We start from the raw sequence: 13,008 nt of genomic DNA, 5'->3' as shown, positions 1-13,008 counted from the left end.
AGACGAAAAGAATCCGTTCTGCGATTCTCTTCATCTAGCAGTTTTTTTCGTCTTGCGAAGCAAGCCCATTGAAGGATTAGCGGATTAGCGCTATTAGCGCTATTAGAGGCTTTTAGCGGCTTATCTGCTGATCGGATCAGCTGATAAGCCGCTTAGCAGCTTAGAAAAAGGGGGGGAGGGGGGGGAAACAGCAGGAACTCGCAAGACATTGTCGTCTTGTGAAGCAAGCCCATAGGAGATTCGTTTTGCGAAGCACCTCCAAAACGGAAAACTCTTTCGTCTAGTGAGTTTTCCGTCTTGCGAGGCATTCGTCTTGCGGGGCACCACTGTACACGGTGGCCGAGTGACTCAGCTGATGCAAACATCACACAATCCTCAGTCCGCAGATTTGTATAGTTGCTTCCTGGTACCTGGAAAAATGCAAATAAAGCACAGCTCTTCCGGCCCCCCTCTGTGGCACGGCAGGGTGTGGGGAGGTGGAGAAAAGAATCATTTGTTTTCTGCAAAATTTATCCTCTGCCTTGCATCACCCAGCATCCTTTCCGGGGGCAGCTCTCAAAAGAGGGCAGATCCGATGCAGGCAAGAAGGCAGCCGTCAAAGCTGTGTCACGACACAGAACAAACGGGCTGGGATGGATGGCAGGGGTCTGGCCCTTGGCAACTGTCTCTTGGAAAGCCCGCCCCCGAAACTTGGCAAACTGTTTTCCTTTACGCTGCAGCCTGGAATGCTAGCAAGCTTCCATTATTTGCAATTAACACACACAAGTCCCGGAGGAGAGATTGTCGCCGCCTCTTTGCAGATCCCCCCTCGAGGGAACCGTATCCGACACCTGCCCTGGCAGGATTCGAACCCTGAGAGAGGCAGCTTGGCTCTCAGGAGCCTCGCACCATTGGCTGTTGTCCATCTACTACCAAGCCAGGCTCAAGGTCTTTGTATTAATTTACAAATCCCTGAGCAACTTAGCTTCAAGGTACCTTGTGAACCTCAGTGATATCACTGAGATCACGCGCAGGAAAATTGTAAGTCATTCCCCAAGTTGGCAAGTTCTTTTGACAGCATCAAGAAACTGAGCCTTTGCTGCCATTGGCCTAGTCCTGTGGAACCCTCTGCCACTAGAGATTCTGAAAGCTTGTATTTCGCTAGGTTTATGCAGGCATTTAAGAAGACACATTTCCGTTGTCTCAGACGTTGTAAATTCTGCTGGTCCAAACAAGGTTGTTAGCAAATGTAAATAAGCTGTTGGGTTACAGCCAATAGATTATTTATCTCTTAAGACAATGTATGTTAAAATTTTATCATCTATCAGTTGGTCCAAAGTCAATATGCCTTCCATCCGATTTTTCCATATCACCATCTTTCCCCCAATTTTAAAGTTGGGTTTCCCCACAAAGTCAATTTTAGCATGGGAAAAGGTGTCCAATCTATTTTTACTAGACATTGCATTCCACAACTTTCTAACTGGCATAATTGTTTCCAGAGATTCATGAGTTCTAACATATTTTGATCCTAATACTGTCCATCAAACTAAAGGTGTTATTATATACGTGCATTCCAAAGTTGCTCCAATCAGAAAATTAACACCAGTTGTTGGTTTCCAGTATTTAATATTTGCCAATAAGTAAGCATGATGATATGGCTCCATATTCGGAATAGCAAACCTTCCATCATTAAGTTTTAATTGCATTTTCTGTAAATATATTGTCAGTTGAGGAACCCCATAGAAATCTCCAGTGAGCACTCAGGGCTGATTTCCTTCAGAATGGAGAGGTTTCATCTTCTTGCAGTCCATGGGACTCTCAAGAGTCTCCTCCAGCACCAGAATTCAAAAGCATCCATTCTTCAGCGATCAGCCTTCTTTATGGTCCAGCTCTCACTTCCATACATCACTACTGGGAAAACCATAGCTTTAACTATACGGACCTTTGTCAGCAAGGTGATGACCTTTTGGTATAGACCCTTTGATATAGACATACCTAAATGGATTCTGAACAAATGCAGAACTGATACTCTTTAAATGGATGGGTGAACAAATTTTCACCAGATTGGCATCAATTAGTTCTCCTTCCACCCTGGACCAGTTATGTAATGGATTATCCTGATATTTTAGTAAAGGCACCTGTCATTTGCATCAACGTGGGAATAGTAATATGAGGAATAAACAGAAGAATATCATCTGTAAATAAAAGCAGTTTATATCCAACTGAATTATGCACTGATCTGTCGATCTCCCTCTGTTGTCTCATAGCGCAAACCAAGGTTTCCATGCAAATATTGAAAAGCAAGCGTGAAAGTGGACATTCTTGCCTAGTTCCTCCAAATTGTGCGGGAGTAGCTGACAACATGCTTGTGTAATATTCAGTGTGTCTGTCCAGAAAGGTGTTATTTTTTGCAAGCTGTCGATTCCACAGGGCACCGAGGAAGAGACGAACCGAGAAAAAGCGAAGGGTCCTCTCTGCCCCAAGGATGCTGACCTCATCCTTCCTTTCTCCCAGCAGGTGGATATCGAACAGCTGGACCCCCGAGGGCGCACCCCCTTGCACCTGGCCACCACCCTGGGGCACCTAGAGTGTGCCCGAGTCCTCCTGCGCCATGGGGCGGACGTGGGCAAGGAGAACCGCAGCGGCTGGACAGGTGAGTCTCACCTCTTCCGCCTGGGAGTTGAAATCAGTGTTGTGGGGGGCAGGGGCAGGCTGCCAGTTTGTTTTGGCCAGCCTGATCTGCACTGGCTGGCAGCAGCAGGCCAAGGAAGGGGCTAGGAAAGGGTTGGGCCCGATCCGGCCAAAATGAAGTACCACCCCCTTGATTGCAATGCTTGTGCTTCAGTCTTTCCCATTGATATAGTGCTCTAGTTTGGCTGGATCAGTGCACAAGCCACAGTTGTGCATATGCTTACTCAGAAGTAAGCCCCACAGTGTCCAAAGGAGCCTCCTCGCTATCTTGCTATTTATCTATTTATTGCATCATCATCCTTATTATCATTTCAATATATCACCCTTTATCTGATTATTCCAGGGCGATGTACAACGTTAAGAACATAATTTACGCAGCACAATAATAAAAACAATAATAAAAACATAACACAGAGCATAATAATAAAATAATCATCCTAGCAGTCCCTCCTACAGGCCATAAGATTTTTTAATGGCCATAGGCCTGGGATAAGAGATATGTAATGATGGCGCCAGGCAAGCCTCTCTGGGGAGAGCATCCCGCAATTGGGGAGCCACCACAGAAAAGGCTAGGCAGTGGCGTAGCGTGGGGGTGCAGGGGGGGCCGGGCGCACCGGGCGCAACATCGGGGGGGGGCGCTCGCACTTGCAGCTCTCTGCCCCTACCTGGCTCACTCACTCTCTCTCACTGCAGTGCTGGCTGTGCAAATCCGATCCGAGCCGCTGGGTCGCCGCCCACTGTGGAGGGGGGGTGCCAGGCGTGCGGTGCGGAGACAGAGCGAGGGACTATCTGGGGGAGGGACAGTGCAGCGGCCGCCCAGCGCAGTGCTGAGCGCGGGAGAGAACCACACCAGACCAGACCAGGCAGCAGCAAGAAGAAGCTGGCAGCGGCGGCAGGTTAGGGGTTAGGGGGCGCAAATTACTTGCCTTGCCCCGGGTGCTGATAACCCACGCTACGCCGCTGAGGCCAGGTCTCATGTTCCCACCCTTTGAGCCTCTCCGGGATGGGGGACATAGAGAAGGGCCTCAGATGCCAAGAGCCCAGTCTGTTTGTAAGGGGAGAGGTGGTCCTGGACGTGTTGAGGTCCTGAGCCATGTAAGACTTTATAGGTCAGCACTGGCACTTTGAACTGGGCCTGGAAACTGATTGGCAGCCAGTGCAGCCGGTCCAGGATTGGCGTTATGTTCTCAAACCATCTTGTTTTCATGAGCAATCTGGCCTTTGAATTTTGTGCCAGCTGACGTTTCCCACCTTCTCTTAAGAAACTCAAGGTGGTTTACGTGGTTCTTCCCCCACAACATCCCTGCGAAGTAGGTTAGAGGCTGAGAGGCAGTGAGCTTCGTGGCTGAGTGCGGGATTCGAACTCTGGTCTCTCCCAGGTCCTAGCCCTACATTCCAACCACTAGGTCACCCTGGCTCCATGGTAAGTATGCTTTGGACTAGAGAATTAGACTGAAATCCCACACACCAGAGGGCTGGATGTGTGCGTGTGTGTAAATGTGGCCCTCACAGACTCTCTGTCTGGCCCTGGGGACTCTCCCCAGACCACGCCTCTCACTGGCTCTACTTTACACCTTCCATGAGTGCTTTTGCCCACCTGAAAATGTCTCCCTGAACTCTGTCCGTGCCTCTTGCCTTGCCTGGATGGAGGCCAGAGAGGAGTGTGCAGGTGTAGAAGCCAGGCTCCTATATAAAGGTAACATTTGCATGTGTTGCCCCTCCCACTCTTGGATCCTCTGGCCCCGCCCACTGTGGTCGTGTGGCCCCCAAAAAGCTGTCCAGAAGCGAATGAGGCCCTTGAGCAAATGGTTCCCCACCCCTGGCGTAGGCAGTTAGCTGGGAGTAAGTCCCATAGAACGCAGCAGGGCTTACTTCTGAGTAAATTTGCCTGGGACGGCGCCACTGCCTTCCTCTACCAGCGCCCATTTACTGCCCTAATTAAAATGCCTTTGCCTTTTAGACGGGTGAAAGCTTTGATCTCTTTACAGCCCTACGGCAATAAATATTTGATTTGTCGCTTTTACAAATTTATTACGTGGCTTTGTTTTCTTTCAACCTCTCGCGATTCTGTGGTTTTCTTGATGTGGGTGGGAGTGTTCCTTAACTGCTTTGAAAAATTATTTAGGGAATTTGCCATATGAAACATCGAAACCGCCGAGGTGTCCTCAGGTAAATGGGGCATGTCCTTCCAGAGATTTTGCCTCCTATAATCACTTCCAGCTCGGCTTCCAGGATGCCGAGCCAATTATGAAATTAACGCACTTGGATGGAGTTGCGCTACTCTGTGAAACGACAAGCCTTGAAACAAGAAGGCAGAGCCAGATTTCTTCAAACCAGCTTTTGCTCTTGTTGGACGGCCCAGTTCCATCACAGCTGATGGGCAACCTGTTTTTAATTCTCAGTTTCTCTGTTTTAAATAACGGGTTGGTTGGTTTCACTTATGACCAGTTTCACTTTTCAGTTTTTTGCTTTGTGGTCTACTTTATTTATTTACTGTTTCCTTCAAGGAATTTTTTTGTTGTTATTTAGTCGTTTAGTCGTGTCCGCCTCTTTGTGACTCCCTGGACCAGAGCATGCCGGGCACTCCTGTCTTCCACTGCCTCCCGCAGTTTGGTCAAACTCATGCTGGTGGCTTCGAGAACACTGTCCAACCATCTCGTCCTCTGTCGTCCCCTTCTCCTTGTGCCCTCCATCTTTCCCAGCATCAGGGTCTTTTCCAGGGAGTCTTCTCTTCTCATGAGGTGGCCAAAGTCTTGGAGCCTCAGCTTCAGGATCTGTCCTTCCAGTGAGCACTCAGGGCTGATTTCCTTCAGAATGGAGAGGTTTGATCTTCTTGCAGTCCGTGGGACTCTCAAGAGTCTCCTCCAGCACCAGAATTCAAAAGCATCCATTCTTTGGCGATCAGCCTTCTTTATGGTCCAGCTCTCACTTCCATACATCACTACTGGGAAAACCATAGCTTTTACTATACGGACCTTTGTTGGCAAGGTGATGTCTCTGCTTTTTAAGATGCTGTCTAGGTTTGGCATTGAAGGAATTCTTTTAAAAAATAATAATATTTTTAATAAATTTCCAAAAAAGACACATAAAATTGCAATGCATTTTAAAAAGATATTTCTTTTCTATTTTTTGATTTCCCAGCCCATTTTCCTTGGTGTTTTACTCTTCTCTCTATTGCTGCACCTTATCTTAACTCTTTTTAATATCATAATCATCACAATAGCCTCCATGAAGTTCAAGGTGACGCGCACCAGTCTCTCCCTCCTCATTTAATCCTCACAACAGCCCTGTGAGGTGGGCTGAGGGGCAATGAAGAGCCCCCAAGGTCACAGGCAGTGGGTTTCATGGCTGAGTGGAGGGATTTGAACCCAGGCCTGAGTCTGACACTCTGATTCCAGGGTGGCTCTTTTCCTGCCCGGGGGCGGGGAGGTGAATAAATTTAAGGACAGCAAGGAAATTCCTTTCATCAGGAATTCCCACATTCACACATCAGTGGGCGGGGCCTGGGGCAAAAGTGGGCGGGGCAGCAAAGGTAAATGCTCCCTTTACTGTACAGGGAAAGCTGGAATTTTCTTCATCTGGGAAGGGAATGGAGGAATGGTCCATCATTCAAGGACCTGTTCCAGGCAAGCAAAAAGCAATCAAGTAGGGGTGGAGTTTGCGAGGGAAAAGTTTGCAAGAGAAAGTTTGCAAGGGCCAGACAGATGGGGGGAGGGCCACATTGGATCTCGGACCTCAGCCCCCCCCCAGCAAAGGCAAACGGATTTATTATGATGTCAGCTGTCAGGCGCCTTGTTAGGTCTGTTATCTTCAGCTTGCAGGGATAAATTCTTTATATATATTGGTCAGACCCCATCTGTGTCTAGTTCTGGGCACCTCAGTTTAAGAAGGATATCGACAAGGTGGGCAAAGGAGGGCAAACCAGATGATCAAGGGTCTGGAAAGTAAGCCTTATGAAGAACGGTTGAAGGAGCTGGGAAAAGAAGCAACTGAAAGGAGATAGGGTGGCCATCTTCAAATAGAAGAGGGGGAAAGCTTGTTTTCTGGAGGAAAGGACCCGAACCCATGGTTTCAAGCTGCAAGAAATAAGATTCCAACTAAACCATGGGAATAACTTTATGCCAGATGCCCCCACCCCCAGTGTAGGAGTGCAAATATCCAGAGTGTGGGGTCAGGTGGGATTACTATGAGGAATTATAAAATATGCATCAAGCCATTGTGTCCATGATGAATGCATTGTGTTGACTGGGTTTAATTCATTGACAATAATTTCTGACCAAATCCCACAATCCTACATCTCTGGCCATTTCCTCTACTGCCCATTTTGCTTGCTTGACAAGTCATGTACACAGCCTAGTTGCTTCGCCAGGCATGCATCCTGGGCCATAAAGATAGTGGGCAATGATAGAGGGTAAGGATTTGCTGAACTAACTATGTGAATTGGAATACAGAAAAGGGGGGTGTGAGGAGGTCAGGAAATAAGTAATTGAAAGATATGATATGAAAATACTGATTATTTTTCTCTTTTCTATTAATTTTCTTCTTTATATGTCTATTTTTGTATCTTTTCTCTTTTTCTTCTACTATTGTTATGTTTCTTTATTTTCTTATTTATAATTTTGTAATTTTTACTGTCTGGAAAAGCTTAATAAATATTATTTTAAAAAAACAAAAACATAAAGATAGTGGGGAAGTTTCTTTGATGTAGCTTTTCTGATATGTTAAACTTAGGATGTTAATCTTATGGCCAGGAAACAGATCTCACCTGAAGGTGATAATGATTGCTGTCTTCCTGGCCCTCCTTCTTATCATGTATATTGCTTGTTTATGACCTCAGGGGTTGCCAAAGGCACTCCTTTGTAGTTCTGTTTTGTTTACCCCAGAAATATGTGTGCTTAATTAGTTTGGTAGTTTAACTTTGTCCCCACGTGGGGTTTGTTTCTTGAAATGCTCAGAAGAAATCTGATTGGTTCTTACGAACACTCTGTAAAAAGCTCTTTTGTGAATAAAACGACCTGGGCCAGGGGCTGGAGGCAGAGATTATTATACGCACCCTTCCCAGAGTCTTGCTGGTTCAAGCCTCTGTGTGTATTCTTATTAATCAGAGTTCAATCCTTCCTTTACTTTGAGAATGCCTCACCCCAGCCCGACTCTCCTTTGCTCTTCCCTCCACAGTCTTGCAGGAGGCGGTGAGCACCCGGGATCTGGAGCTTGTTCAGCTGGTGCTGCGTTACCGTGACTACCAGCGGGCCATCAAGCGCCTGGCCGGCATCCCCCTCCTGCTTGAGAGGCTGCGCAAGGTAGGCAGGGGGGCTTCCTGGAACTCGTCGCCATCGTCATCCCTAAGGGAGAAGGAAAATGCTCTCTTGGTTATCTCTGCTGCTGGTGGTTTTCTAGATTGTAACCCCCTCAGGGCAGGGACCTATAGCCTTTTGTCAGAAGTAAATGCATCCCCTCCACTGCCTCTGTTTCTCCTCTCTTCCTCTGTTGGACTACAACTCCCATCAGTGCCAGCCAGAGTGGTCCAAAACAGGGTTGTGATGGGAGCTGAAGTCCAACACAGGTGTAAATGTTCCTGTCTGTTAATTCCTGGGGTTTTGAGCTGTTGTTAAATGCAGAGTAGTCAGAGGTGGTAAAAAAAGTTGGCAACTTTAGTTGTACATTTAAATGAATGAATCACAGAGAGAGGTACAGTCATACCTCGGGTTAAATTTGCTTCAAGTTGAGCGAGTTGCACTCCGCGGCAACCCAGAAGTAACGGAGCATGTTACTTCCGGGTTTCGCTGCTTGCACATGCGCAGACGCTCAAAATGACATGCGCATGTGCAGACATGATGTTGCTAGATACGTTTACCTCTAGATGTGAACGGGGCTCCGGAACGGATCCCGTTCGTATCTAGAGGTACCACTGTAGTTGGGCTAGAGGCCAGTTTTTCAAGCCTCATACCTAGAAGATTGGGCTACGGCTGGGCCAAGAGTGAACCCAGGCATCCGGCATCCCTTTGACCTCTGTAGCCCTTGACCTTTGACCTCTTCTCTCCTTACACCAGGCGCAAGATTTCTACGTGGAGATGAAATGGGAATTTACAAGCTGGGGTATGTTTGCATGCAGAATAATAATAAAAAGCAACTGTAGGATTAATAAGAATAAATGTAACAACATTAATAATAACTACTTTGGGTTCATTTGGGTATGAGGTTGTGGGCTCCCCCACCCATCCTGCCTTTTCCCCATTAAAAGTGATATCAGGACATCATCGTAAACCGGGGTTTATCTTCCATCCTCAGCGCCTTCTGTGCATCCTTGGGATAATTCAAGAGCACCTCTGAGCATGCACAGAGTCCTTTCCCCCCCACTTTGGGGTTTCCAAGCCAGGCTTTTAGGGGGAGCTCTGAGCCATGGATGGGGACCTGCTTTGCCCCAGCAGGCAAGATCTTTATTTATATAGACCACTGTTCCATTAAAAATCAGCAAAAATACATGCAGCCAAAACCAAACAGAAAAGTTAAAACCAGGCAGGGTAAATTGGGAGATGATGTAGAAGCACCGACACCTAACGCTGCCTCTCTTCCCCTCTCCTCGGCAGTCCCCCTGGTCTCCAAAATCTGCCCCAGCGACACGTACAAGGTCTGGAAGTGTGGACAGAACCTCCGGGTGGACACGACACTCCTGGGCTTTGACCACATGACGTGGCAGCGCGGCAGCCGCAGTTTCATCTTCCGAGGACAAGGTTGTTGGGAGCTCAGCTGAGCCGCTTCGCGTTCCGGGGCCCCGTAGGGAAGGGAACTTGAGGAAGGAGGGAGATTCATGGGCCACGCTTTCCCGTTGAAGAAAGTCAGTGCTTTTGGGGGGACTGCGGGAGTGCATGGTTGTGAAACAGGGCACAATTATATTGTGATGAGTTATATAAAGTATGTGTTCACTGTCTAGCTGTTCTGTATTCCTAACCTGCTCTAAGGGCCTTGAGGCAGCAGACACCTGCCTGTCGCCTCCACAACAATCCTGTGAGGTAGACTAGGCTGAAGGGTGAAAAAAAGCTTGTTCCTGAAGTTGTATTGGTGCATCTAGCAGCTTTGGTGCTGCAATTGCTACAATTTGTGTGGGGTCTTTTGTTGTTTGATACTGAGGGGTATACACATTATCAAAGTTACAGATAGGTAGCCGTGTTGGTCTGCTATAGTCAAAATAAAAAAATTCCTTCCAGTAGCACCTTAAAGACCAACTAAGTTAGTTCTTGGTATGAGCTTTCGTGTGCATGCACACTTCTTCAGATACACTGAAACAGAAGTTGCCAGATCCTTCTATATAGTGAGAAGGTGGGGAGGGGTATTACTCAGAAGGGTGGTGGGAATGGGAGATTAGCAGATAGCTGAGATGAGCCTGTTGACGACTCTTAACGACTGCAATAGGTCTTACAGGAAAAGGCAAGGGGTGAGAAGGTGAAAAATGGCTTAGTCATGTATAATGAGATAAGAATCCAATGTCTTTGTTCAGACCAGGTCTGAACAAATCTCCCATTCCCACCACCCTTCTGAGTAATACCCCTCCCCACCTTCTCACTATATAGAAGGATCTGGCAACTTCTGTTTCAGTGTATCTGAAGAAGTGTGCATGCACACGAAAGCTCATACCAAGAACTAACTTAGTTGGTCTTTAAGGTGCTACTGGAAGGAATTTTTTTATTTTGACATTATCAAAGAAATAAATAATTTGGGGGTTGGCTGCTGCCCTTTGGGCGCAGATGGGGCAGAAGGCAGGGAGCCCGACAGCAGGTGGCGCCAGAGCCAGCTTACTCCTGTTTTGTCCCCGTCTTCCTCCTCCCTGCTGAGTTCTCACTGGGACTGAAGGAAGCTGGCAGCCCCAGAGACCGGCAGGCAGCAAGAAGGCAGCTGGGTATGGGGTGGCTGAGATCAGACAGAGGATGGTGGGGCAGTGCCGTATTTTCCCTAAGGGACCGCACACTCCACTGGTTTCACCTTTGGCCAAGCCAGATTGTCAGGATACATCCCTCTCAGGAGGGCACTGGTCATTTCTCTCTCTTCCTCTGCCCAGCAGACAGCAGCGCCGTCGTGATGGAGATTGACCACGACCGGCAAGTGGTCTACACCGAAACGCTGGCGCTGGCTGCCCACGACCGGGAGGGACTCCTGGCCATGGTGCAGCCCACGGAGGAGCAGGTGATGGGCCGCCTCCTGGCCCCCGTGGTCGCCACCCAGTTGGACACGCGCAACATTGCCTTTGAGAGGTGAGCCAGGATCTCATCCTCTGGAGCAGTGGGGAGGGAAACCTCTGCCCTGCGGGCCAAATGTAGCCCAAGCCACGCCCTCTTCCCCAGGCCACGCCCTCTCCTGAGCCACACCCCTTTCCTGGCCCCTCGTCACCCCTCCTTCACCCTCTCCTTGAGTGTTTTCGCCTGGTCGTTCCTCTTTGCTGGGCTGGAAGGAGCAGAGAGAGGCTTGTGTCAGTGTTAAGGTGGGTGCCGGGAGCAGGTCAGCCACAACTCACAAGGTGTCGGTGAAGTTGACTCTTTAGTGAAAGAAACAAAACAGCGCAGGCCTAGTGGTCACAGCAACTCTTCCCAGCAGAACTTGCCCCAAGGAGGCAGTTGCGAGGCCCCACCTTCCCACAGCTCCCTAAATCTCCTCTTCCCCCAGGTCTTTTCCAAGCAGTCTGAGGCTCCTTCATCTTGCCTGTCTTTGCTACGCCCTCTTCATACCTCTACTGGTTCTGGGCCGTCAGGGGGAGACGAGCTGGTCCCTGGCTTCTTCAGCAGCCTGCCTCATCTCTTCCTCTTCTACAGCCTCCACTTATGCCTCTGATTCTGGATTTCTCTTGGCCCCAGCCTCTTCCTCCTCACTAAGTCCTTACCTCTTTAGCTTCCGACGCCTCCTCCTCCCAGTCTTCTCCCTTGTCTGCCTCTGACCAGTCATTGTTGTCCCACGACCACTCCCCTGGCCCTGGCCCTTCTCCCCTTGGGGGTTCCCCAGCTGCTGCCTCCCCCCACTCCTCTGCATCCAGCCAGTCCATGGCAGAGAGAGTAGAATCTCTCCTACTACTCTACAATGTTCTCCACCTCCATCGTTCTGCCCGGACACTGAGGTCCAGCGCCGAGGGCCTTCTGGCGGTTCCCTCCCTGAGAGAAGACAAGTTACAGGGAACCGGGCAGAGGGCCTTCTCAGTGGTGGCGCCCGCTCTGTGGAACACCCTCCCACCAAATGTCATAGAGATAAACAACTACCTGACATTTAGAAGGCATCTGAAGGCAGCCCTGTTCAGGGAAGCTTTTAATGTTTGACATTTTAATGTATTTTTAATCTTTGTTGGAAACTGCCCAGAGTGGCTGGGGAGACCCAGCCAGATGGGCGGAGTACAAATAATAAATTACTATTATTATTATTACTAGACAAAGGGAGAACTTTCAAGCATTGCTCCGCCTCTTTTGCCTCCGGGATCTGGCCCCTGAGAGGCTGCCCAGGAGAACATGCGGCCCTCGTTTTGAAAATGCTGGGTTAGGTTGAGTTGTGAGAACCCCTCTTGTAGGTGTCTCCAAGCAACATCTCCTCCAGCTGATTGCTTCCACGGTGGAGGCCTGTTCTTCTACCCCTGGAAGAGGAGCTACTACACAAAACAAATGAAATACCGCGAAAATCCCTGAAACGAGAAGTAATCGACTAGAAATATTATCTCATAGAAATAAACTAAATAATAAAAATCAAAAAGTTTAAGGGAAAATTTAGAAAAACCTAGAATTGTACAAAGCCTTAACGGGATGCTGGCTACAAACCTCGTTTTGTACAATTCTAGGTTTTTCTAAATTAAGCTTTTTGAAACTTCTCGTTTCAGGGATTTTCACGGTATTTCATTTGTTTTGTGTAATTTCTCAGGTCCGTGACTTTCTTTTTTCTCCTGGAAGAGGAGCAGCTGCTCTTGGTATCCAAATTGCACCCAAGACTGGGCTTCACCTGGCCTCTCCCCATCTTCCTCTTTGAACTGGAGTTGAGTGGCGATTTATTCCGTGGCCGGGAGAGAGAGCTAATCTCCACCTCTGCTGTTGTTCCACCTCTCCCTTCCAGGAACAAGACGGGTATTTTGGGCTGGAGGAGTGAGAAGACCGAGGTGGTGAACGGGTACGAGGCCAAGGTGAGGACCGGTCCGGGCGAGTATCTTCTCAGGAGAAGGGTCTTTGAGTAGAGAGAGTAAGCAAAGGACCGTACAGTCAGGGCGATGGAAGCAGAGAGCTTTATTGATGAAGACGAGGAGCTTGAAGCGGCTGCAGGGAATGTTGGGGAGCCAAGGGAAGTTGCGCTTTCCCAGAGCCACCGGCAGCAACCTTTGGC

General features: G+C 48.6%; 1 protein-coding gene across 5 annotated transcripts in view; it reads left to right on the top strand.

Annotated features, from left to right (window-relative positions):
- Window positions 1-13,008, top strand: part of ANKRD13B (ankyrin repeat domain 13B) — a 34,038-nt gene that overhangs the window by 7,353 nt on the left and 13,677 nt on the right. For 4 of the 5 annotated variants that reach the window (XR_014520077.1, XR_014520078.1, XR_014520079.1 and 1 more), the window contains exons 2-7: window positions 2,494-2,632; window positions 7,846-7,970; window positions 8,721-8,766; window positions 9,258-9,401; window positions 10,727-10,916; window positions 12,745-12,811. Coding sequence is in view for 1 of the 5 variants with exons in the window: in XM_083479897.1 (XP_083336023.1) it covers window positions 2,497-2,632; window positions 7,846-7,970; window positions 8,721-8,766; window positions 9,258-9,401; window positions 10,727-10,916; window positions 12,745-12,811 (708 nt within the window). In the remaining 4 variants the exon portion in view is untranslated. The remainder of the gene's footprint in view (window positions 1-2,493; window positions 2,633-7,845; window positions 7,971-8,720; window positions 8,767-9,257; window positions 9,402-10,726; window positions 10,917-12,744; window positions 12,812-13,008) is intronic. The other variant, XM_083479897.1, reaches the window with a different exon arrangement.

This window comes from Podarcis liolepis (assembly GCF_965112155.1).
Source record: "Podarcis liolepis genome assembly, chromosome: 16".
In the NCBI taxonomy this organism is placed as follows: domain Eukaryota; kingdom Metazoa; phylum Chordata; class Lepidosauria; order Squamata; family Lacertidae; genus Podarcis; species Podarcis liolepis.
The sequence above is the reverse complement of the archived record's forward strand: the minus strand, read 5'-3'. Positions and strand labels throughout refer to the sequence as shown.